We start from the raw sequence: 26,707 nt of genomic DNA, 5'->3' as shown, positions 1-26,707 counted from the left end.
CTTTTGTTTTTCTGGACGATGAAATACTTAGTCATTCTTGTTGCACATGCAGCATGCCACGTGTCTGGAACATTGTTGTGTGTTTTCTCCTCACCAGTAACAACATTCCAAAGGGAGGGGATGCACAGAGGCAAACAGGACTCAGAGAACACAGGGCATGAAGGACAAGAAATTCTAGAGGAAGGACTTTCCTCATCAATTTTGAGCACTGAATGAGGAAAGGAAAGGGAACAGTGAAATCATGCCTTGAAATGTACGTTGGAAGTGTGTGGCTCTGTTGTCCTGGGAGTTCCCTACAGCCCTAAGTATTAATATACACACAGATACCCCCAGCAGCTACCTCTGTGGTCTTTTTGGTTTAAGTACAGTCATCTCATTTTAAAATCTCGTTGTGCTTGCCTTTAAGAACCTAACACTGGTTAGGTTAAGGCTGACCTGGCATGTGGCTGACCCCCTTCAATCCCTGGTACCAGATATGGTCCCCTGAGCACTGCCAAGTGTGATCCTTAAACACAGAGCCAGGAGAGAGCCCTAAGAAACACTGGGTGTGACCCTCTGTCCAGCCCCAAAGAAAGGAATCCAACAGTGAAAGCCACATTAAGTGAATAAAACTTAGGGAGCAAGTCTATGAAAGCTAAATTGGTGTGGTCCCTTCAAAGTCAAGTCACAGGGTCTTTGCCTCAAGCAAAGTTTGGGGCAGTTCAGGAGGCCTGCCAGCTGGTCTGTGAGTTGTCTATTGGAGTCCTACCCTTCCCTTTCCTTTCATCACTTCTCCTTTCCTTTCCTGTTTTGAAAAGCGCTAGTTCGTGAGAGGTCCTGCCATGCCTTCGAAATGCATTCCAGATGTGATTCAAAACACAGGACAAACACACAAGAAAGAAGAGAAAAATGAACTAGAGGAAAAGTGTCAACAGCCCCTTGAACCCTCTCAATAACATTCAGTATTGTCCCTGATACTAGAATCCTCTCACTGGCTTTCAGAGCCTTGCATGTCTCTGGATCTTTTTGCATTGGTTTTCACTGATTTATTTTAGTGATTTGTAGTTTTTGTATTTTGATTTGTGCTCTAAGTCTTATTCATTCTCACCTTCTGTGTACTCTGGCTTCCTTTTATTGATAATCTTTCTGGTATCTTTAGATATACATCTAGATTGCGTGAGTCTTCTCTTTTAGTATTGAATCACCATGAGTTACAAAGCTGATCATGATCAGGTTTCAGTCATACATTGTTCCAACACCCATCCCTTCACCAGTGTACATCTCCCACCACCAATGTTCCCAATTTACCTCCTGCCACCTTCTTCACAGCCTGTATCTGTCTCTATAACAGGCACTTTTCCTCTCTCTCTCTCACTCGCTCTACCTCTGTCTCTCTGTCTCTCACTCCCTCTCTCTCTCCTTCCCTCTGTCTCTGTCTCTCTCTCTGTCTCTCTCTCTCTCTCCCCACTCCTCCTTGGGGCATTATGGTTTGCAATAATACCAGTACTGAGAGGTTATCATGTTGTTCTTTTTTTAATTTTTTTAAATTTTATTGAATCACCATGAGATTATTACAAGATTTCATGTTTGGGTTACAATCTCACAATGATTAAACACCCATCCCTCCACCAGTGCACATTCCCCACCACCAATATCCCGGGTAAACCCCCCTTTCCCACCCTCCCCATGCCTCTATGGCAGACAATATTCCCCATACTCTCTCTCTCTACTTTTGGGCATTATATCTTGCAACACAGACACTGAGAGGTCATCATGTTTGGTCCATTATCTACTTTCGGCATGCATCTCCCATCCCAACTGATTCCTCCAGCCATCATTTTCTTAGTGATCCCTTTTCTATTCCATCTGCATTCTCCCTTCCGCTCATGAAGCAGTCTTCCAGGTATGGGGAAATCCTCCTGGCCTTTGTATCTACTATCCTTAGGTGTTAGCCTCATGTGATGTTATTTTATACTCCACAAATGAGTGCAGTCCTTCTATGTCTGCCCCTATCTTTTTGACTCATTTCATTTAGCATGATACTCTCCATGTTTATCCATTTATAAGCAAATTTCATGGCTTCATTTCTCCTAACAGCTGCATAGTATTCCATTGTGTAGATGTACCAAAGTTTCTTTAACCAGTCATCTGTTTTAGGGCACTCGAGTTGTTTCCAGATTTTGGCTATTGTGAACAGTGCTGCAATAAATATATAGGTACAGACATCATTTCTACTGTACTTTTTACCTGTTCTTAGCACACAGTTCTTTTGATCTTTTTCTTAAACTTTGTTCCCTCCCCCACCCCCCATGATCCCCTAAATCTGAAATAACTGGGCTTTTCCCTCAGTGCTCGGCTCTTCTCCCTATACTTCTTCATCCCTTCTTATTACTCCTGTAGAATCAACCCCACCTCTTCTCCCCTCTCTGCTTCTTCCCTGACTGCATTTTTCATGGTCTAACCCAACTCTTTTTATTAGCCTTCATACCTTACCAACCTACCATAATACATAATAACTCCCTGCAGTTCTATTTCTATTCACATATTCTGTTTACTACTAATAACCATCACAAAAATTAATCTTGGTAGTGAAGTCATTTGGAGAAATATCAGATCCAACAGAGTTTTTTTTTACTACAGGATTTCTTTGTACCTAAACATCGAATGGATAATTTCTCCCCATGAGGGAAATTTAAACATTTCCCCAAATTTGTTTCCTCAAGAGGCTGTTCTAATGAAGCTCTCCTATGATCAATGTCTTAACAGAATACATTGTAGAATAGCATGATATATCAGTCGCTTACTTAATGGTGGTAATATGTAACAGAAGCTCTGTTCAGCAACACAAATCAAGGACTCACATGACAGTTAGAAAGTAGCAGAAAGCCTGGTAATGATGAGGCCATTTAGGAGAACATTGTGGCCTCCAGCATGACAAGAGAAGGCTAGGAGACTGCTGTCTGTGGGAATTACACACATATATATGTATGTAAACATATAATCATTCATACAAATATGTGTGTGTATATAATCAGTGACCTCTAAATTTCTAAGGCCAACATACTTGGATTACCTTTGACAGAGAATTGATTTTCATCCATGCACCTGGTTTATCTCTAGCTCTTCAGAAGAATAAATGAAGAAAACTCCCAGCCTTACCCCTATCATTTGATTCTAAGACCAAATTCCTTTCTATAATTCATTTTATAAAAGTGTTAGCAATCATTTTATCTCCCTTTGAACACTTCTCATGGGGAGAAATGTGTTGTCTTTGCCAACAACACCTCCCATTACAGGACACCCTCTGTGGCTAGAGAAGTTTTCTCTGGTATGGATGCAATGGCCTTTGGAATCTCGCCCGCTTGCCAGTCAATGGGGGAGGGACATGGTCTGTGTGTATGGTGGGGGTAACTCTGCTCTACTGTTTGTCCAGGAAGGTCAACATAGTGGCCCAACAGCAGCTTGGCCGCCTGTGGCACACAAGTGCTGTCTTCCTCAATGCTCCCATCCACGAATATGCAGAGAAGCTTGCAGCACTTCTTCCTGAGCCCCTAAAGGTAAGGTGGTCTGACCCAAAGAGACAGACCTCTCCTGATCCCAGGAAGGCAACTGATGAAACAAGAAAATGAGTAAGGAAATTGGTCAGTGCATTGAACATCGGAAATAGGAAGCTGGTAACTGTACATAAAAGCGACCCAGGAAAAAGCATCTTCCCTGAGAGTCCAGCAATCTTGGGATTGCCTGTGAAATAAGCACTGTAGCACTATCGTCCCATTGTTCATTGATTTGCTTGAGCGGGCACCAGTAGCATCTCCATTGTGAGACTTGTGGTTACTGTTTTTGGCATATTGAATATGCCATACATAGCTTGCCAGGCTCTGCCTTGAGGGCGGGATACTCTCAGTAGTTTGCCGGGCTCTCCAAGAGGGTCGGAGGAATCGAACCCAGGTCGGCCGAGTGCAAGGCAAACACCCTACCCTCTGTGCTATCGCTCCAGTCCTGTGAAACAAACCCATGTTAATTTCACTACCTCCAAGCCTTCACCACCAAGTTCTTTTGTATAATCTATTTAAGCAGGAGTTCTAACTCTCCTGACATTGTCCTCTGTATTTCTCAAGAGATTTTTATCTAGGCCTTTCTGCAAAGTCACTGCCACATCTTTGTACCAAGAGCAGAGCCATGTTTTTATAAAATTAATATGCCGTTTACTCTATTCCAAATCCACTTAGTTTTGCTAAATGGGACACTTTCCTGCATCTGAAACGTTTGAGTTGCTAAACTGAATTGAGAGGGTAAGATGTAGGTCAAGGTTTTCATGTAGGGTTTTAAAGAAAACTTTCAGATATATGCATATGTATATACACATACACCATACACATATGTAGTAATTAAAACAGTGACCCAGTGTCTAGTGTGAATTAAGCTTTTGACTTTTCTATATTATCTAGATACACTATTCATGCACTATGAAAAAAAGAAAGGAAATTGGAAAAGTTGCAACCTACGCTCAGACCAGGCATGTTTATGCAAAGATGGAGGCAAGGATGTCAAAAGCATTTCACATGCTACAAAGGCATGAATAAAAGATGTTACTTATAATAATATTTTTCTATCAATATTTTCAGGGTAACCCCCAAGTATATTTAGGGGATCTTGGATCGCCCCTTCTGATACTCAGCCAATCAGGTTGGATGGCTAAATATTAGGGCCCATGTTGTATGTGGTGCTGGAGACCACTAAGGGCTAAGGGCTATTCTCTGCGGTACATGGGGACCACGCAATGTTCGTGATCAAAGTTGGAGACTCAAACATGCAAGATACACACTATAGTCCTTTGAGCTATGTCCCCTTCCCCTGTATCACTGTATCACTGTCATCCCATTGCTCATCAATTTGCCTGAGCAGGCACCACTAATGTCTCCATTGTGAGACTTATTGTTACTGTTGTGGGCATATCGAATATGCCATGGGTAGCTTGCCAGGCTCTGCTGTGTGGGCGAGATACTCTCAATAGCTTTATGGGCTCTCCCAGAGGGATGAAGGAATCAAATCCGGGTTGGCCGCGTGCAAGACAAGCGCCCTACCCACTGTGCTATCGCTCCAGCCCCCTTCCCTACATATCAATATTTATCTTAGTAGCTTTACATGATCCAGTTGTACTCTGTATTAAATTTCAGGCATATGTCTCCCTAGTAGAATGCTGGGAACTCAACCAGCCAATCCCTTTGTTTTTTCCCATTTTTACCAGAATAATTTATCTTTCATTTCTCCATTTGTTGGCTTGCTATTTCAACATACATCTAACAATCAAGCTGGAATTTTCTAGGACAGTGGGATGTGCTCTGACCCTCCTGTCAGAATCATATGAGATGACTTTTGTTCTGCAGTCAAGGGATACAATCTCCAGATCCACAAAATTACTAATCATGGGGTGCCTTCGGAGACTATCCCCATCCTAATTTTGTACAGCATCAAATAAAAAGATTTTTGCATACTTCCCAACTGGTACAGTCTCTTAGTTATTTCTGTATATGTAAGACTCAATAAAGAATTGTCAAATTAGAAGGCTTCTCTTTTTCCACCCTTAAACTACACTATAAAGTTGTAGCAATAATAACTGTGCAGTTCTAACATCAGTATAAACTCTCTGACTAATGGAATAGAATAGAGACAGTTCCTTAGGCATATAAACAGTCAATCTTTGATAAAGAAACAAAAAGTGTGAAGTGGCGCAAGGAAAGCCTCTTCAACAAAGGTACTGGGAAAACTGGTCAGTCAGATGCAAAACTCTGAACTCTTTCTAACACCATACACGATAGTCATATCAAAATGGATTAAAATCTCTTTATCAGACATGACTCTGGATATTATATTGAGGAAAAATACTAAATATAACAGAGTAAAGCACACATAATAGGGGGGCTGGAGCAATAGCACAGTGGGTAGGGCGTTTGCCTTGCACACAGTCGACCCGGGTTCGATTCCCAGCATCCCATATGGTCCCCTGAGCACACTGCCAGGAGTAATTCCTGAGTGCAGAGTCAGGAGTAACCCCTGTGCATTGCTGGGTGTGACCCAAAAATCAAAAAAAAAAGCACATGCCATAGGTAGATACTTCATGACATTAAATCTAGAGGTATCTTCAATGATTAGATACCATTGACCAAGCAAACAGAAGCAAAGACAAACAAATAAGATTTCATAAAACTAAGTCTCTTCTAAGACTCCAAAGGAAATGATGACCAGAATGAAAAGACACCACACAGGGGTTTGTCCTCTCAGCCCCTGTTCTCCCTGGCGAGCGCAGATGTATAGACAAGATCTTCAGTTCTGATGATTTTGGCCATTTGTCATTTCTTCACTATGTTTCTCATATATGGGAAAGAGGTCTCACTCTCTCTTCTTTTGGTGGAGGTGGTGACACCTACACACATCGAAATGAATAGAGTTAATGTTCTGAAATTCCACAAAATTATAAATCAATGATAGGTTGATTAAAAATTATTTTTAGAAAACTGCATCCTATTTTAGAGGTTATAAGATGTTTTTTATTAATATTATGAATAATTCCGTGCTGATACATTTTAAAGTTTAAATGTAATATGCAAATCCTGCAAGTGTAAAATTTAGTAGGATAAAAGAAAGTGAAGAAAATTAGGATTTAAAATAGAAATATGAATAGTCCTATAAAAGTATGAAAGTATTTCATCCTAAGAAAGGGAATATTGGCTTTTTATTGTAAAATATTATTATACGATTTAAATGTGTGCATTAATAAGTAAAATATTATAATAAAATCTCTATGAATATTTTAAATACTTGATCAGACATAGTGCATTCAATATAAATAAGGCATTAGTTTTTAAAATATATAAATTTCCTTAGCAAGCTAAGACTCAATAACCTCCCTTAATCAAGTAAGAGGCAAAAATAGCACTGTGAGTATCATACTCAATTTCATGAATTGGCAAGTTTGTCCGGTCCTTTAAAGAAACTCCTTTCATGAGTCTTGAAAAACTGGTTTTAATGATACAGTAGTGGAGGAAAGCAGACACTTTGGTGGAAGGTGTGGTGCTGTAATGTTGTTTTGTTTTGTTTTAATTAGCAAATTAGCAAACTCATTAAATGTTGGGGCTGCTGGTCTTAAGGCATTTCCCTTAATAACCAGAGTTTAGAACACACAGCAGACTGGCATTAACTGAGCATTAATAAAATGAAGACTGAGGTCATGTGTCTTTCTTTTCCCTTCAGGTTATTTTCTTGGTAAACAGTGGCTCGGAAGCCAATGACCTGGCCATGATGATGGCCAGAGCACACACAAATAACACAGACATCATTTCCTTCAGGTAAGCACACCTGGGAGGATTCGCTTTTGGTCATGTTAGCTTACACCAATACTCTTATGAATTGTGAATACAGCTTGGAGAGAAAATGAGCCTTTCCCAGGGACATTTTTCTCATTGTAGGCCTAAGAGCAGAATCACTCATAAGAATGTTATGGAATCCTTGGACCAGAGCGATAGTGTAGCACATGGCTGGCCTGAGAACAATCCCTGGCATCCCACATGGTCCCATGAGCACCACCAAGAGAAATTCTTAAGTACAGAACTAGGAGTATCACTAAGAGTGGCCCAACCTAGAAAAATATAGAGATGTAGTGTGTATGTGTGTGTATATATATGTATATACACATGTGTGTATATATATTAAGGGTGTATATCTATATATACATATGTATATGTAGATACATATATAGATAGATAGATATATTAGGTATATATATTATATAGGTATATTAAAGTTTTTTTTGGAATTCCTGTGAATGGGTTTCTCAGCCAAATGTCCTGATCCAAAGAAGGGGCTTTCAACTAATGGCAACAAACAGCATGGAATCCTTGAATGTCAGAAATCTTCAATGAGATTAAAGAGGCCACTTGACAACTTGGGAACTTGAAGAACAATATTGACTATGATACAAGCCAAATGATGTGTTCTAGTCTATGCCCATAGAGTCTGCTGACTTTATTTTTTCCCCACCCCTGAGTCTGCTGACTTTATGCTATGACATCTTTTAATCTCTACTTGTGATTAGGACAAATCTGCTTAGTTCGTGGCACCAACTGAACCATTTATCCTCTCTTTAAGTTCAGAGATAGATATTGAAACTTGTATGATTCTGTTTCTTTGAGGAACTTTTTTTTTGGCTTTTTGGGTAACAACCAGTGATGCTCAGGAGTTACTCCTGGCTTTGCACTCAGGAATTACTCCTGGCAGTGCTCAGGGGACCATACGGAATGCTGGGGATCCAACCCAGGCTGGCCGCATGGAAGGCAAATGCCCTCCCTGCTGCACTATCGCTCTGGCCCCTCTTTGAGCAGCTTCTGAAAATCAATCATTTAAGAGATGGATTGTAGGGGTTGGAGCAGTAGCACACCAGGTAGGGCATTTGCCTTGCACACAACTGACTCAGGTTCTATCCCTGTCATCCTTTATGGCCCTCCCAAGCCCCGCAAGAGTAATTCCTGATCACAGAACCAGAAGTAGCCCCTGTGCACTGCCAGGTGTGACCCCATCAAAAAAAATTAAATCAATAAAAGATGAATTGTAAACCTTTGATAAATAGATGAGCTTTAAAGACAAAAGAAGACATACATGATAATGAGACAAGACAAGATAACAAGACTAACAAAACAAGGAATGTGGAACGTGGAATGCCTTCAAGAGTATCAAAGAAGTGGTTAAGAGGACGAAGAACCTCCAGCTCTGGGCACATCTTTTTGCTTGTTTTGTTTTGTTTTTTGTTTTTGTTGTTGTTGTTGTTGTTGTTGTTGTTGTTTGTTTCTTAATTTTATTGAATCACCGTGAGATAGTTACAAGCTTTCATGTTTGGGTTACAATCTCACAATGATCAATCCCTTCACCAGTGCACATTACCCACTACCAATATCCCGGGTATATCCCCCCTTTTCCACCCTCCCCCTGCCTCTATAGCAGACAATATTCCCCATATTCTCTCTCTACTTTTGGGCATTATAGCTTGCAACACAGACACTGAGAGGTCATCATGTTTGGTCCATTATCTACTTTCAGCATACATCTCCCATCCCAACTGGCTCCTCCAGCCATCATTTTCTTAGTGATCCCTTCTCTATTCCATCTGCCTTCTCCCATCTGCTCATGAAGTAGTCTTCCAGCTATGGGGCAATCCTCCTGGCCTTTGTATCTACTGTCCTTGGGTGTCACATCTTTTTGATTCCAGCGTTCTTCCTAAATTAACATATGCCTCAAGAGACCTGGGCCCTATGAAAACAGGATGAGAATGCTATTATTTTGGGTATCCCAAAGAGGAATCGAAAGAGCTATGCTTGGAGTATCACGTTTCATTCAAGTGAGAGAAGGAATCCGGAGTTCCGACCTCTGTCAATGGTCAAGAATCAGGGATGCTGTCTCGTTTGCCAAGGCATCAAAAATCAGATGGGCTGGACACATAATGCAATTCAGAGATGACCATTGGGCTAGAGCTGTTACTGACTGGATTCCACAGGACGTCAAAAGACCGTGTGGCCGCCCACCTACGAGATGGTCAGACTTCATCAAAACTGAACAAATCTAAAAAAAAGAATCTACTTCTTATATTAGCCTGAGAAGCTTTGGTTTATTTCTGTGAGTTTTTTAAATTTTCTGTTATTTTTGGGCCATACCAAATGGTGCTCAGAAGCTACTCCCGATTCCGTGTTCCAGGGCTACTCCTGTCAGTGCTCAGAGAACCATGTGCAGTGCCAGGGATTGAATCAGGGTCGGCCGTGAGCAAAGCAAGCATCCGATTCCCTCCACTTTGGCCTTTCCAGAACACCTGCTCAGTACCAGGCCCTGTGCTAGATGCTTAGGGCTCTAAGGCAGAGGGAAGAACATTACCCTAGAATATTCCAGTCATAGTCTGCTTCTTCAAGAAGCTTCTCTCCTTCTAGACGACAACCCCAGGTAAAAGAATAAGAAGAGGTCCTGGGTGTCTAAAATGGTACACCATAGGGGGCTGGAGCTATAGCACAGCAGGTAGGGCGTTTGCCTTGCACACAGCCAACCCGGGTTCAATTCCCAGCATCCCATATGGTCCCCTGAGCATCGCCAGGAGTAATTCCTGAGTGCAGAGCCAGGAGTAACCCCTGTGCATCATCGGGTGTGACCCCAAAAGCAATAAATAAATAAATAAATAAATAAAAACTGAACAAATGGTTTGAGGCTCTTCCCATTCCTGGAGCAAGTAGATATCACTGGGCTACACTAGCACGTGACAGGGACAAATGGAGGGTGGGGAGGGAAACTGGGATCATTGGTGGTGAGACATGTACACTGGTGGAGGGAGGGGTGTTGAAACATTTTATGACTGAAACCCCGGCACCAATAGCTTTGTATCTGTGTTTCTCATGGTGACTCAATTAGAAAAAGAAAAAGAAGAAGATGACAAGAATTTTGCTTGATGTTGCTCTCATGGGTAATTTTATGTTGTCATAGTTAAGCAGACTCATAAATTTACATAAAAGAGAGCAGTGTTATAATAAAACTAGATAGAATAAAAGAATTTTCTTTTTTTCCACTTTGCTGGTTATAATTTATCTAAAACCAAAAGAAGATTCAATTTCCACTAGATTTATTGACTGCATCACAGCCCCACACTTCACATTCCATATACAACACACGGGGAGTTTTTCTAGGAGGAAATGCTATGGAAGAAATATGGCATTGCCTTAGAATAAGAATAAATAATCACGATTGACGTTTTACCTCAACAAAAACTGCAGAATACATGAGAACTGATGAGATGAGAACTGATCTGTTCAAATTGTCATGGTGTTTGCTGGAACTCAACACTTGCTTATGTCTCTCCTGTCAAGATAAACGACCATTCTCTGCAATCTCAATAGTCCTGAATCCTCGTTCCACAGTGATTTCGATTTAGGAAATTGTCAAGGCTCATCTGAAGCCAACATTGGTGATTAGGATAACACACTCTACTTTTAAAAAAATCTATATTTCTTAAATGCGAATAAAGTGGTTTAAAATGCACTTAGACAAGTCCCCAGTGATGAACTGCTACTGAGTACAAGAAAGAAACATTTGTTTCTCCAGGGGTCTGAAGACTGGCATTTTTTCTAATATTTTATTTAATTTTATTGAATCACCGTGAGATAGAGCATTACAAAGCTGTTCATTACTGGGTTTCAGTCATACAATGTCCCAGCACCCATTTCCAGCACCCATGCTTCCACCAGTGTAATTTCCCAGCACCGGTGTCCCCAGTTTCCCTCCCACCCCCACAAACCACTTCTCGCCACCCCCACCTGCCTCTATGGCAGGAACCTCCTCTCTCTCTCTCATTTTGGCGTTATGGTTTGCAATTCAGATATTGAAAGGTTATCATGTATATACCTATACCTACTTTCAAAATTCAGTTATTGTGCAGAGAATGAAGGCTGGTATTAACCAAGGCATTTCTGATGTGTTAGAATTGATTACTGTCGCTACTTAGCATAAACAAAAAGACGGGTACTAAGGTCAGAGTTTCTGGCCAGATGCTCTCCAAAGTTCCTTTCACAATTTCAGCTCTATGACACCAGTGGAAAATGTCTTTGCTAGACCTAGGCTTGGATGTGTTAGCGATTAGAGACATTGAATGGCCCTTTGTTCATGTACACTTCCATTGCCCTCACAGACTTTCTCTTTCATCCTACTCAGCCAACCACAGAATCATAGACAAATGAACTAACCCCCTTTCCTCTACTGCTTTTTCTCTGCAGAGGAGCTTACCATGGCTGCAGCCCTTACACCCTTGGCTTAACAAACGTTGGGCCTTTCAAGACAGAACTCCCCAGTGGGCAGGGCTGTAAATCCGTAAGTATTGAGACTTTCTGTTTTACTCCTCTCAAGGATGCTGGGATTGTGGAATCATTAATCCAATTTTCCAAGTACACAGTTTAAAAATTATTAGAAAGTCTACCTTTAATTAGTGATTCAATTTGACTTCATCAAATTGAAGACCATTTGAGGGATATGTTTCTCGGAATGGCCTTCTCGGTCTGAGTAATAACTAATATCAGGGATTTCTTTAAATTTGTTTTTGCTTTTAAATAAAGCCAAGTAAATAGAAAATGAATGCATTGAAATTAGTTCTTAGAGCCCTGAATACATACGATTGCTATATAGTCATCCTTCTGCTCACCTTCTGTTTTCACTTACTGCACCCACCTTTTCAGTACCAGAATTAGACATCTAATTATCCTTACTCTTTCAAATGGCTTTATCTGCCAAACCCTTGAGCAAATTGTTTCTGGACTAAGATTGAAACCAGTTTCCTTTGCAGAGTGCCCACCTGATTTCTAAGAAAAAATGACTTGTTCAAGGCAGAATATTATGTTTTCATTTCAAGTCAAAGAATAGTAAGAATAGTAAGGAAGGACTCTCTGTATCAAAACAGAAAGTGTCTCTCATATAAGAGAGTGATGGGTGGGAAGCAAATGGGAAGGGGCAGGGAGAGAGTGCACAGAGGGGGGCATCCGTAGAGGAAAGTGGACACTGGTGAAGGGATCAGTGTCCATTGAAACATGTATGACTGAAAGCCAATGAGAATAACTTTGTAATTTCACGTGACTGAAAAAAAAAAGAAAGAAACCCTCTTTCTTGATTGGAACCATACGCTCCCCCAAATAATTACCTTGTGTTCAGGTTTTGCCAAACTCCTCTTTTGTCATTTGCAGACAATGTGCCCAGATGTTTTCCGTGGCCCCTGGGGAGGAAGCCACTGTCGAGATTCTCCTGTGCAAACCATAAGGAAGTGCAGCTGTACACCAGGTCCAGCTGGGAAGAGAGGGAGGTACAAGGAAGGGCGGGGTGGAGGCAGCAGTGGCGGAAGACAGGAATTTACAGAAAGGAAGATCTATTCCTGAGTCAAAAAGTTTGAGAGCTGGAAAGGGAAAGAAAAGTAGAAACGACCCAGAATTTGAATCAACATAGCTCATAGTTCATGCCCCCTACCACTGTCGCCCCGATACCTCCATCTGGCTATAAGGAAAAGCACTATGATGCTAAAACTAAAACCAGACACTCACGTGGTGCTTAGTTAAAGAAGCTGTCAGCTCTATTAGCAATAACACTGCTCTCAATTTGGAATTGAAGGGATTCTTTACAATTCCCAAGGAAAGGAAGGCAGAAGGCAGAGAATACCTTTCAGAAATCTCAAGATTCTAGTCAAGAAACTCTCCCCATGGAAACTCAGAATGCCAGCCAAAATGAGAGCATCTTTCAAAACATACACCATTCCTGAAGGCTGCTGACATATCTTGCAAAATTTGAAAGGCATTTCTCAAGAGGCAGGTTTCTCTTTATCAATCACATTTTTATTTGCATTCATTATCTATTCTTAACAGGAGGGAGAGGAGGCATAGACAATTGATGTGGTTTTTGCACATCAGTGAATGCCACCTCCTATGTCTCATCAAGGTTTAGGATCCTGTGAAAATCTGTTCTTAAGTAGTTCTGAAGGAAAGAATAAATGCTCCAGCCCAAAGATCTTTAATGGAATCGCAGGAGGCTCTGGGTTGAGCAGAAGAATGCAAATGGAAATCATAAAAATCAGTTAAAAGGAAGAGAATTTATATTCATCTGAAATTTTAGATGGGATAATGGCGCAAATGGAGTTTGGGAGATAAAAGCCTCAGCACTGGAACAAAAAGTCATGGTCACAGGCTTGAAAACCCATCAGGAAGTTTAAAACTTTCATTCAGGCTCTCCCCTGCTCAGGTTCTTTCCTGATGAGGAAAATGGAGTCCACACCTAAGGGTCTGAAGAGTTGTCAGGATCTGACCCCAGTCTTTTCATTCCAAAGCAGTGCTCCCAACTTCCCACATCTCACACTGACACCCCATTGGGACCAACCCAACCTTACAAACACTCCCTGTTGGCCAAGACTGAGGACAGTGAAAAACAGGCTTTCTGAGATGAGAAAAGAGCTCCTTATAGAAAAAGGCATATAATGGCAATGCTAAGTAGACACTTAGCTGTTTTTGTTTTTCTGTATATGGCATCAGTAACTGACATTGGTTGGGGGGTGGGGGTGTCTGAGGGGGATAATGCACCTTCTAGGCTTTGATCTGACTGCAAACTGAAAGATGAGGCAGAAGCAAGATTTGGCACTCCCTTCCTTCCTACCATGGCTCCTTCCTACCATGGCGCCCTCTCTCTCTCTTCCATACATCCTCTTGTTTTGAGACCTCTGCTTTAAACCAGCTTGCCTCACTGGGATTTCATCTCTTGAGAGGTGTCTGGAGGTGAAATGCTAGTGGCAGACATAAATTTCTCCTCCGCTGCACCATCGTCTTTGGAGTATCTTAAATCACCAGTTTTCTTGACTCATGTCTTTGAGATCCAAGACTTATACCATAACTATTAACAAAACCATATTAGCAAAAGGACTTTGTCCCTCTCTAGCATTTAAGGACCTGAGAAGTGTTTGATTTTTGTTGTGAAAAGATGTATTTATGTATGTTTACAAATGTCTCCAAAGGTAGAAAATATCTTGAATAGAGATGATGCCAGTTCCCAGTTTCTTTTGAGTTTGTTCACGGGACATGAGCAGATGTTCATCTTGGCAAGTGTTTTTATCCCAAAATTCCATCATCACTTACCCTGTTGGCGGAGGCACACCCATTTTGTGGTGGGTGTAGATGTTTGATGCAGATGTTTGTGTGGTGAATTTTGATATAGTCTAGCATAGATATTTGTGTGGTGGATTTTGATGCAGAGTCTGATGTAGATGTTTGTGTGGAGGATTTTGATGCAGAGTCTGATATAGACGTTTGTGTGGTGGATTTTGTATCTTTCTCCACCACCTCCTGCAGGAATTCTTTCCCAGTGTTCACTGCCAGGCCTGAAGTTCAGATGGAAGCAGTAGTGAATGGAGGGGCGGGAAAGATATTGGGGATGCTACAGTGCTTTTTAATGTCTCTTCACTGTTTGATCAAGATTTTGAAAACTATACAGAGTTCAGACCTGGCACTGGTTTGGGGGGAAGCTGGTGGGGCCACACAACCCCTTTCCAGACCTCCCCCATCCCCTAACTGTCTTGGGGCTGTGCTAAAAGACCTCCAAAGGGGTTCTGGATCCAGCTCCAAAGGGGTGGTTTACGTGGCTGGTACTGGCTGCCCCAGCCCCCACCCCTCTCAACTCCCACAAATGGCCTCAGAGTCCCTACACCTGTTACTGGTTGTGTCATTCTCATGCAAGGTACTTGAGAAGTACTGTTCTTTCTCGATTCCTTGTTCTGCTGCAGTCAGCTACCATGAAAACACTTCTATCCCAGTTCCGTTGCTTGGAGAGCATCTGCTTACCACCCCCTGGCCGTTGTCATGGTGACACAGCTTCACCAAGTTCCTCTCCAGAGGCAACCTGACCTGGAGCTACAGCAATGAGCCGACAAAGTAATATGAAAGGAAGTAAAGAGCTTTTGAAAATATGTCTAATCCATCCTTTTGGATCTGGCTAGGCAGTTCTCTCTTCTTAATAAAAATCAGACTTCACAGTAGCTGGGAGCATAGGTCTCTAAATCTACTATATCCTTCTCATCTAATGGCATAAGTGATATTACAAATCTTCTTTCAATACCCTTTTCGTCCTTTCCTTCTCATGTCTCCCCACTCCCAACTCTTACTAACCAAGAATATCAGGTGTCCAGCAAACTTGAACAAACTTGAACAAAATTCAAATATCACCTGTAGACTAGAAATATATTTAAGTCAATTAATATTTTCCTGTTTAATGCAGACAGAAATATAAAGTATAGGAGGCCAGAGCAATAGTACAGAAGGTAGAGCATTTGCCTTGCATGAGGCCAACCCATATTCAATCCCTGGTATCCCGTATGGTCCCCCAAGCACTGCCAAGAGTAATTTCTGAGTGTAGAGCAAGGAGTAACCCCTGAGCATTGCCAGATGTGACCCAAAAAGAAAGGAGTATAAAATACGTTTCAAAAAATTAAATATATTTTCATATGGGTGATAAGCACTGAAAATTTTTGTTCTTATCTCTAGCCTTTAGGAGCTGTATCTCTAGGCAAGGATTGGTGAGAGAGTGTGGTGACTTGCTTCCAAGAACACTTTGAATGTTTTTGAGGTCTCCCATCACAACCACTTTTCACTCTTTATTCTTCTTATTCCACAGAGGTTTAAGCTCAGAAGTGAGATAGGATTACTTAGATACAAGTTACAGGTGTAAAATTAAAACCTTGAAATTCAGCTATGCACTGGAATTTTTGGTTTTCCAGAGGAATACTTCCTTTCTGGTCTCTTTCCTGCATCCTTGGTCCTCCTACTTGCAGAGATTACACAGGATGAAAGCTTCGGAAGCCTAGACAAGGCCTCTAGGAAATCTTCTTCCTCTTTCCTTATGCTCTCCAACTCACAGGAATTCTTGTTTGTACGTTGAGGCTTGTTGCACTGAAGCATTCATCATCTCTGCAGAAACATTTCCTGAAACTTTAAGCAAAATGGAAGGCCAAACTGGTATTACTATTAAGACAATTGTCTAGCATAGGCATCTATTATGGGTAATGTGAACTTGAGTTCTCTCCAGATAAAATTCACTAAAAATTCTGAATAAAATCTGAAGCATGTCCTCTTCAAAGCAACAACAGGAGAAAGTAAGAATTTTTAGAAGCCCAAAGAGGTCTTTAAGCATTGTAGCCATCTTGACCCTTTCTTGTCAAAGCTGTTGAGCTAGAGCTTTCTTATTTTGACTCTGGAGTACAGGGAACAGACAACAAAATCCAGAATCCAGTTAGAATGAAAGCTTCAGAGACAGGTTCCTCATCCACAAAACTGGAAACCTAAGAACCCATACCCTCATCTAAAGATCAGCTAGAAACAAATGCATCACTGGCCACAGCTTGCCACAGAATCTACCAAGGATTTAGGCATTGAGTGCCAGTTGGGATCAGAGGGAGAATCTGCCACCGAGAATTTGAACTAGCGATTGGTCATGGAGAGGCTCTTCGTTCTGAACTATCACTCCATCTAACCCATAACTGCCAGGAACTCTGCATTAACAATGTCCATGGTGCTAGAGGTCACAAAGGCAAGTATTCTCCTAGAGGAAAACCTACCACATTCTAAGCCTCTAAACTGGCCTCCAAAATACACGCAACACTCAGAGAAATATTACATTGGGTAAGGTGATTTCCTTCCATGCCAGTGACATGGGTTTGGATCCTGACACTGAGTATGATCTCCTGGGCACCGCCATGAGTAATCCCTAACACAGAGCTAGGAGTAAGGCCTGAGCACCACCAGGTGTGGTCCAGTACCCCACTACCAAAAAAAAACCCTCAAATTTTCAAGTAACTATCACTAGTGAAATCCCAAGAAAAAATTTCAATTCTACAATCACAAATAATTCACATACAAGGAGACAAACTACCTGTTCCAGAAAGAAAGAGACACATGGGATCTCAAAGAATGGGATGATCAGGAATAACTGTACACAATATGTTTTTTAAGAATGAATTATAAACTCAAAAATACATACAGAGGGTTAGAAACAATGGAAAATGACAGAGAATTTAGAGGAAAAAATGTGTCCTCTGGTAAAGTAGCAACTGACATTTAAGTTTTGGCAGGAATGTTGCTCAACAAATCCATTCCATTCAAGAGAATCAGGGACCAGGGATGTAGCTCAGGGATGGAGAACATCCTCGCCTGTCTGAGCCCTGATATGCATGGCACACCGAGAACCCTGGCTGTGACCCCACAATTAATAAAAAAAATGGCAAATAAAAGACAATTCATAAATTTAATGTAGATCATTGGAAAAAGGATACTTTCCTCCCTTTCTAGATTTATAAAACACAGACAAATGAAATTGTTCAATGTTCTGCTCCAGCCACAATGTCTGCCATGTAATTCCTGTTTCATTATTAAACATGCATTCAGCACCTACATTATTACAGTGCATCTAGCCAGAGAGACTCCAAAACTGTATGGGGGGCAAAGTTCCTGCCCCTGGAAGACTCTGGATCAGCAGAAGAATGACCACACGCACAAGACCAAGTCTTGAGGACTGCCATGAGCAGATGTGATGTTTCTAGTTCATTTCTTTTTAGACTGAATTCTCGTTGTTCTACATACATATTTACTAAGTCTTAAGAGTGCATAGGTTTAAAATTGCTTATTAGATTAAGTGCCAATAGAAAGCAAATAGAGTTATTTTCAAATAGATTCAACCCACACCCAGTGACATTTATATTAAATCTACTCGGTTGAGAGGCTGGGTATCCTTAGGTAAAACTAACTCAACAATACTTCAAGGCATTTCTTCCAGACATAAACAACTTGAAGTGGTTTGTTTGTGTTCTATGGCAATTCTCATCTTGCTGCACAGACCCCCCCAAAAAAAGCCCTTCTTACAAAATGTTCCCACTTCAGAAACTCATGTCCTCAGATCTTGAATTATTGAATTCTACGGTACTCAAATCGATTTTTTCTCTTCGTTTCCCCCCACGCTTCTAAATGCTATTCTCACATCTCTGAATTCTGTTTTCTTTGTTTACTGCAGATTGCTGCCAGGCTAAAGACCAGTACATAGAACAGTTCAAAGAAACGCTGAGCACGACCGTGGCCAAAACCATTGCTGGATTTTTTGCTGAGCCAATTCAAGTGGGTGAACTAACTTTAGACCGTATTTGACTTTTCAATCATTAGTAAGCTTTCACTCATGTATCCTGGAGAATTTCCAATAGTTTAGATGACCCTTGTCTCTGAAAATACATTCTCTTTGTACCCTTGGAAAAAGAGAAATCCAATTTTTAATTGATCTAAAAAAAATCTTCTGCATTTCCAGACTGAACACATTGATGAAACTAGTGAGTTCCAAAAATTCTAAAGAAGAGGAAACCCCAGCAATATTTAGTTGCTTTACACCTGTGCTGTCAGGGTGTAATGTTTCCAATCTCCTTTATCTGCTTTCCTTCCAAATCTCAGAAGAGAGCCAAAGTGGAGATAGTAATAGCAGGTAGGATGCTTGTCTTGTACACAGCTGACCAGGGTTTGATCCCTGATACCTCATAAGGTCCTCTGAACCCTCAAGGAGTGATCCCTGAATGCAGAGCCAGGGGTAAGACTTGAAGATGGCCAGGTATGACCAAAAAAAACCCAAGAAATAAAAGGAGGAAGGAAGGAAGGAAGGAAGGAAGGAAGGAAGGAAGGAAGGAAGGAAGGAAGGAAGGAAGGAAGGAAGGAAGGAAGGAAGGAAGGAAGGAAGGAAGGAAGGAAGGAAGGAGAGAGGGAGGGAGGGAGGGAGGGAGAAATAACTAGAGAAAGAAAGAAAGAAAGAAAGAAAGAAAGAAAGAAAGAAAGAAAGAAAGAAAGAAAGAAAGAAAGAAAGAAAGAAAGAAAGAAAGAAAGAAAGAAAGAAAGAAAGAAAGAAAGAAAGAAAGAGAGAAAGAAAGAGAAAGAGAGAAAGAAAGAAAGAGAAAGAGAAAGAAAGAAAGAAAGAAAGAAAGAAAGAAAGAAAGAAAGAAAGAAAGAAAGAAAGAAAGAAAGAAAGAAAGAAAGAAAGAAAGAAAGAAAGAAAGAAAGAAAGAAAGAAAGAGGAAGAGAGAGGGAGGGAGGAGTAAAGGGAGGGAGGGAGGGAGGGAGGGAGGGAGGGAGGGAGGGAGGAAGGGAGGGAGGGAGGGAGGGAGGGAGGGAGGGGAGAGGGAGGGAAGGAGGGAGAAAAGAATAGATCAAACATTGTGTTTGCTGTACCCCTTTTCCAGAAAGCATAACCAAAGAGGATAGAGAAACTCTGTTTACCAAGAGTTGGAACAGTTCTCGTTTTAAAAGTATATGTATAGCTAATGATAATAATGTCTATATTTTTAATGCTTCAATATTTTTAATACTTTCATTGTCTCAACTGTTATGCTGATATCATAGGTCTCCTTGGTTTGGTGTTTTGCAGGGGGTGAATGGAGCTGTTCAGTATCCAAAGGGGTTTCTAAAGGAAGCCTTCCAGCTGGTGCGAGAGCGGGGAGGCGTGTGCATCGCAGATGAAGTGAGTGCCTGGGTGAGGGGCATCTACGGCAGTGATGGGAGAGACGCAGGCAGAACCCTCCATAAGTCCTCCTTTGCTCCAGACAGAGAGCAGCTAGCATGGTCATTTTCAGAGTCGGTGGATGCAAAGGAAGTGTTTGCTAGGTGGCTGTGCCATTGGAGAGTAGATTCATTCATCTATTTAATAGGCACATCCAACCTTTGACATCTCAACTGTGGTCTGTCTAATTAGTTACCAAGAGACTTAAGTGACGTCACCACCCTTCACTTTTAAAATTCTTGTTTATTTGGGAGCAGACTATATACCACCTAGGAAATTTAATACCATTACCAAATTTTCATTTTAATTTTTATGGCTAATTATTAACTAGCCTAGACTATGTTTCTGATCATAATAGCAAAACTTCTGTGGAAATCATATCGCTGTATCACTGTATCACTGTCATCCCATTGTTCATTGATTTGCTCAAGCAGGCACCAGTAATGTCTCTCTTGTGAGACTTGTTGTTACTGTTTTTGGCATATCGAATAGGCCACAGGTAGCTTACCAGGCTCTGCCATGCAGGAGGGATACTCTCAGTAGCTTGCCGGGCTCTCCAAGAGGGATGGAGGAATCGAAACCGGGTCGACCGCGTGTAAGGCAGATGCCCTACCCGCTGTATGGAAAAAAGAATCCAGATCCAAAGTTAGAAGTGGGTCATCATGATAAGTATTAAAAAGTGAGGTGCCCATTTAAAGGAAAAATCAAAAATAGGGGCCAAGGATATCACACAAAATCCTGGGTTCTGTTCCCACACAACATGGACCTCCAAACATCATTGGTTACAGGCTGAAGACTCCCAAGCACCACCATGGTGACCCCAGTACCACAGTGTCTGAATAACAAGGGAACGTCAGTCCCTAGCACTGAACTGCCCAGCCTGGTTGGCCTGTGAGTGGCCCCAGGGCCCCTGAGCAACTTGGAAACCCTCTCCCAAATTCTAGAATACACCAAAGTGATGAGGCAATGTTGGGATAAGCTTAAGTACCTCCAAGAGGCTACTTTGAAAGGAACAAAGTACAGCAGCTCTATGAGCTCTTGCCTGCGTTTATGAAAGGATTGCTTTACTTATAAGCATACCCCAGCTCAGAGGGTATGAAAGAAAGTCATCTGTCCACTGAGACTAGCATGAAAATCAAAAGAACAGTGGTCAGAGGGTTCCGAGCTCTTCCCCAGGTGACTCATCATGATCCTGCTCACAGAGGCTCAACCCACCTAGCACAGGTAGTGTTTGTAAGTAGTTTCAGGCTGGTTTCCCTCTGACCATCCTCGCTTCAACTCTTTCCCAGCTAAACATTCCCAGTAACTGGCATGGGGCCAAATCCTCTGCAATCTCAGCATGTGCAACCCCGTCTTTGACGTCTGAGTGGACTGAATGACCCCAGTCCAGGGTACTGGACCTGTCTGGTCCCAACCTGCTGGTGCAAGTTTAGGGCACCTGAACTCACCTAAGTCCAGGCTGAAGTGTGTTAATCTGATAAAGAAACCAACTTAGTTGGTTTTGCAAAGAGCTGTGTCAGGGAACAGGAGAAAATTTAGCCTTCAAAATCAACACCTAGTAAGACTGGCACAGTGGAAATAAATTGAGGGAAGATGGACTAAATTTTTTTAATGAGTTTTTTTCCTGATTTTTGGGTCACACCCGGCAATTCACAGGGTTTACTCCTGGCTTTACACTCAGGAATTACTCCTGGTGGTGCTCAGGGGACCATATGGGATGCTGGGAATCGAACCTGGGTTGGCCGCATGCAAGACAAACACCCTCCCGGCTGTGCTATCACTCCAGCCCCTTAATGAGTTTTTTTTATAATTTATTTTTTTAATTGGTGAGTCACAGTGAGGGTACAGTTACAGATTCACACATTTTCGTGCTTGTTTTTCCCTCATGCAATGTTGAGAGCCCATCCCTCCACCAGTGTCCATTCTCCACCACCAATGAACCCAGTATCCCTCCCACACCTCTATCCCATCCCCCCCACCCCGCTCCACCTCTGTGGCAGAGCATTCCAATTTGTTCTCTCTCTCTCCTTTTGGGTGTTGTGGTTTGCAATAGGGGTATTGAGTGGCCATCATGTTCAGTCTCTAGTCTACTTTCAGCGTGCATCTCCCTCCCCGCTCGGGATCTCCAACCACATTTTACTTGGTGTTCCCTTCTCTATCTGGGATGACTTCCCCCAGCGTGTGAGGCTAGCTTCCAAGCCATGGAGCCAACCTCCTGGTCCCTTAATGAGTTTTTGAATTTTCTATGAAATAGCTTCATCACTCTAAAGAACATACTTGAGGGCCAGAGAGACAATGAATGAATTCACTCAACAGAGTGAATACATGTGGTGGACAGTAGCTTCCATTCTCAGCACCACATGGTCCCCAGAGCACCATCCACCCCAGAGCACTGTCAGGGGTCACACACACACACACACACACACACACACAAGAAGTGAAGGACTGTCTTTCAGAAGGACTTTCAGAAGGACTGTCCTAATGGCTGGGCAACGAGAGGAATACTAAAGATTTCTGAGCACTTACATGTCAATAGCTCTGTGTTTTGCTTTAATTCTGGTCATGCTTACAGCAAGTCATTAAGATATGCTCCAGCGTTAGTATTCCAATTTTATAAGTCAGTTCATTTCAGTCCAGGTTGGCTAAATAGCTTGTCTAGGTTAGGCAATTGGTAACAACAGAGCCACAGCTTGGTCTTCGGGCCCAAGGCCACAGGACCACAGTGCCTCTAGAAGAGCATAAGGGTGGTACCAAAAGGCACTGAGGGCAGAGAGAGAGGGAACAAGGAAAGGAAACCCTGAGTAGGGCCAGTGCCACTGCCAAGTCTTCACTCACAAGTCATTGTAATGAACTAACTTGGTTTTCACAGAAAAACTTTGGCCATCTCTGGAGCCAAACTGGGAAGCCAGTCTTTGATGGCCTGGCATGAACTGAGTTTAGGTTCCAGATGGGCTGCTTCTGTACAAAGCATGTCCTATGCCCCCACCCGACTCACCTCAGAGACCCACTGGTTCTCAAGATGTGTGAGTGAATGAACCTTAGACTGAGTCAGCTCTGTTCTACTGAAAGATTCTATGAAACTGGCACCTGTTAGGTCACTGAACATGGCTTATTGTTCCACAAAATCTCACATAGTTCAACTGATTTTATGGTACTCAATGAGTAAATGGAGAACAAAAGACAAATGTGCAGGGAGACAAAACTGACAGAGGCTGGGGCCAGAGTGACTAGAGAGGATAGGGTATTTGTTGCACACAGCCAGCCCCGTTCAATCTCTGGAACCCCATGTGGTTCCCCAGGCCTTCTAAGGAGTGCAGAGCCAGGAGTAAGCCCCAAGCACAGCCAGGTGTGCCCCCTGAAAAAAAAATATATGGTTTCTCCATGGTTACTTCCTACTTTATCATCTTTGGGCAAATTCATCAGATTTCCCAGAACTGATGAAGCAAACCCAAGAGGGCTGAGGGTGGAGGACAGAGCAATAGTACAGCAGGTAGGGTGTTTACCTTGCACGCAGTCGACCCAGGTTCCATCCCCCAAGCACAGTCAGGAATAATTCCTGAGTGCAGAGCCAGGAATAATCCCTGAGAATCACCAGGTGTGACCCCCAAAGGTCCCCCACTAGAAAAAAAAAACAAAACGAAACAAAACTGGAGCCAGGTATGCTACCTGTGTCTCCACTCCTGCATTGTTCAGTGAATTCTAATTTCAACTCTTGGGCCCTGCAGCTGCAGTAAGGCCTGAAGAGAACAGAGGAATTAGAAGGAAACTTGGTCTTTCCATTGCGTGTCAGAATTATTGTCCAAGGTCAATGCGGAGATGTTGGAGACAAAGGCAGGCAGTCCAAGAGCCAGAGAGATCAAGGACCTTCCCTAGAAAGGGTCTGGCAGAAATTGTGTGAAAATGTTTATGTGTCTTTTTTTCAGTTAGGCACATTTGCCACTTTTTTAAAAACTGAATTAACATGTATACAGTTACAAAGTTGTTCATGATTGGGTTTCAGTCATACAGTGTTCCAACAACCACCCCTTCACCACTGTACATTACCCACCACCAATTTCCCCAGTTTCCCTCCCACACAAACCCAGCCGGTCCCTATGACAAGCACTTTTACTCTCTCTGTCTCTCTGCATCTCTGTCTGCCTGTCTGTCTGTCTCTCTCTCTCTCTCTCCCTCCCTCTCTCTCTCCCTCTGTGCATTAGTGTTTGCAATACAGATGCTGAAAGACTATGTATGTCCCTTTACCTCCTTTCAGCACTCAGTGATTGTCCAGAGTGATCATTTCCAACTACCATTGCCACAGTGGTCCCTTCTCTGTCCTAACTGCCCGCCCCATCCCACTTGTGGCAAGCTTCTAACCATGGACCAGTCTTCCTGGCCCTTGCTTCTATTGTCCTTGGGTATTAGTCTCTTTGATATCCCACAAATGAGTGCAATCATTCTCATCTGTCCCCCTCCTTTATTTCACTCAGCATGCTATTCCATGTCTATCCATTTATAAGCAAATTTCATTACTTCATTTTTTTTCCTGGTGGCTGTGAAGTATTTCATTGCACTTGCCACTTCTTTACTCAAATATTTATGAAGTGTCTAATTTAATCAGACACTTCTCTATGTATGACAGATCCAGAGAGGAGTAAGATGCAGTCTCCGCTACCAGACAGGTGCATTGGTGATGACGGTCCAGGCTGAGAAATTGGAATCATGGCATGCCCTACTATCTTCAGTGAGAGCCCAGCTGTGGCTCAGGAAAATCTTTCAAGATCAAAATAATGTGAAACTAAGCAGAAGGAATTAGCTAGAGATAGTAGGAAGTAGAGTGTCTTCTAGAAAAAAAAAGTTTGCATTCACATACACATGCATGGGCGCATACACACACACACACACACACACACACAAAACCCTAAGGCCAACTTCAGTCCAAATCATTGCACTTTATGGATTAAAAAAGCTCCATCCTTGTTAACTGGCTCAACTGTGCCCTCACATTCTCAGGAGGAAGGGCTTAAAGAAGCTGATCGATTAAAACTAACTGCCAACCTCACCTAACTGGCTATAATTCCTTCTGCAGCCTAGGGCAGATACAGGACTCTTCCCTTCTCTTCATCCCCCAAGCACAGTCAGGAATAATTCTCCCCTATCCCCCATCTTAGACTCTAGATGTCCATTTTAAAAACTGCAAATCATAACAATTCTTTTCCTATGCATATTGGCATGACCCCTGGCATCCCTGTGATGAATTAGATAAGTTAACAGATTCAAAGGACTTAAACATAGTCAGAATTGCACCATTAGTTGAAACTTTTAGTAGCTCACAGCTAAGACATGGATTAAGTTGACCACAGCAGTACAAGGATGGTGTAAGGAAGAGGAGAAGGAGGAGGATCAGGAGAAGGAAGAAGTGAAGAAGGAGGAGGATATTGAAGAGGGAATAGAATCAGTTTTATATATATTATAAAATTTATTATATATTAAAAATACAAGTATTTTGTTTTGTCTTGGGGGCCACACCCAGCAATGCTCAGGAGTTTGTCCTGGCTCTGTACTCAGGAATTGCTCCTGGTGGTTCTTGGAGGACCAAATGGGATGTTGGGGATCAAACCTGGGTCAGTCACATGCAAGCAAACACCCTACCCATTGTACTATTGCTCTACCTCCCCACCAAAAAAAAATATATATATATACATATATATAATTTTGGAAGGTGGATAGCTACAGAAGTGGTCCTCAGAGACTATTCTCAGTTCCATTCTAGGTTCACACCCAGTGACATAGCTGAGGGGACCCTGGGTCTCCAGCATGCAAAGCTGTGCTCCCATCCATGAAGCCATCTCCCCAGCCCACATCATTGTGTCTTGAAAGGTTTCCAATGCTTTTGAATTTGCTTTCCTTAGGTGCAGACAGGCTTTGGAAGGTTGGGCTCTCACTTCTGGGGTTTCCAAACCCACGGTGTCCTGCCAGACATTGTCACCATGGCTAAGGGAATTGGAAATGGCTTCCCAATGGCAGCAGTTGTGACAACTCCAGGTAGGTGCTTCTGGAAGTTTGCATTTTTTGCCGGTTTCCCATATTAGCGACAGTGTCAGACACACATATTGGAACAGGTGAGAATTTGAAGCAGTAATGGAAACCACACGATATATTTTCTGAGCAATGAAAAGTGAGAAACCATATATCTGCTGAATGTGGGACAAATGGGAGAGAACCAGCCCTTTTTGCTCTTGCTGTGGGAAAACAAATTATCCCGTCCCCACATAGACCAGGTCAAGGAAAACGTGCCACAAAGATAAAACCAATACCAGAGGATGTTAATCAGCCTGAAACCAATCCTGCCAATCCTTAATAGATCTTAATCTGCCACCCTAATGGTCTCCAACTCAAAGTCCAAAGATATGGTTTTCTCTGATAAGGTCTCATCAACACAACAGACCCGTAAAGTAAGATCTCATTTAGCCAGAACATTTTGTGAAAGAAACTTAAGAATAAACAGTACTTTCCCTTTCAATGAGAATTTACAGAAAATCATTTTTATGAATGATTTGTTGAAAATCTTAAAACATTCAATTTCCCACCAATAATAAACCTACTTCAGAAAGCAAAGTTGTGTATGTACAGG

The 26,707-nt window shown here is 42.1% G+C and overlaps 1 protein-coding gene across 1 annotated transcript in view; it reads left to right on the top strand.

The window, feature by feature from the left end:
- The window catches only part of AGXT2 (alanine--glyoxylate aminotransferase 2), a 57,532-nt gene that overhangs the window by 16,064 nt on the left and 14,761 nt on the right, over positions 1 to 26,707 (top strand). The window contains exons 4-10 of the mRNA XM_055147169.1: positions 3,413 to 3,536; positions 7,231 to 7,325; positions 11,775 to 11,868; positions 12,732 to 12,825; positions 18,577 to 18,677; positions 19,963 to 20,055; positions 25,986 to 26,118. Of these exons, the coding sequence (XP_055003144.1) occupies positions 3,413 to 3,536; positions 7,231 to 7,325; positions 11,775 to 11,868; positions 12,732 to 12,825; positions 18,577 to 18,677; positions 19,963 to 20,055; positions 25,986 to 26,118 (734 nt within the window). The remainder of the gene's footprint in view (positions 1 to 3,412; positions 3,537 to 7,230; positions 7,326 to 11,774; positions 11,869 to 12,731; positions 12,826 to 18,576; positions 18,678 to 19,962; positions 20,056 to 25,985; positions 26,119 to 26,707) is intronic.

The sequence above is a fragment of the Sorex araneus genome, chromosome 1, assembly GCF_027595985.1.
Source record: "Sorex araneus isolate mSorAra2 chromosome 1, mSorAra2.pri, whole genome shotgun sequence".
Classification (NCBI taxonomy): Eukaryota; Metazoa; Chordata; class Mammalia; order Eulipotyphla; family Soricidae; genus Sorex; species Sorex araneus.
This window is presented reverse-complemented; position numbering and strand designations above follow the sequence as displayed.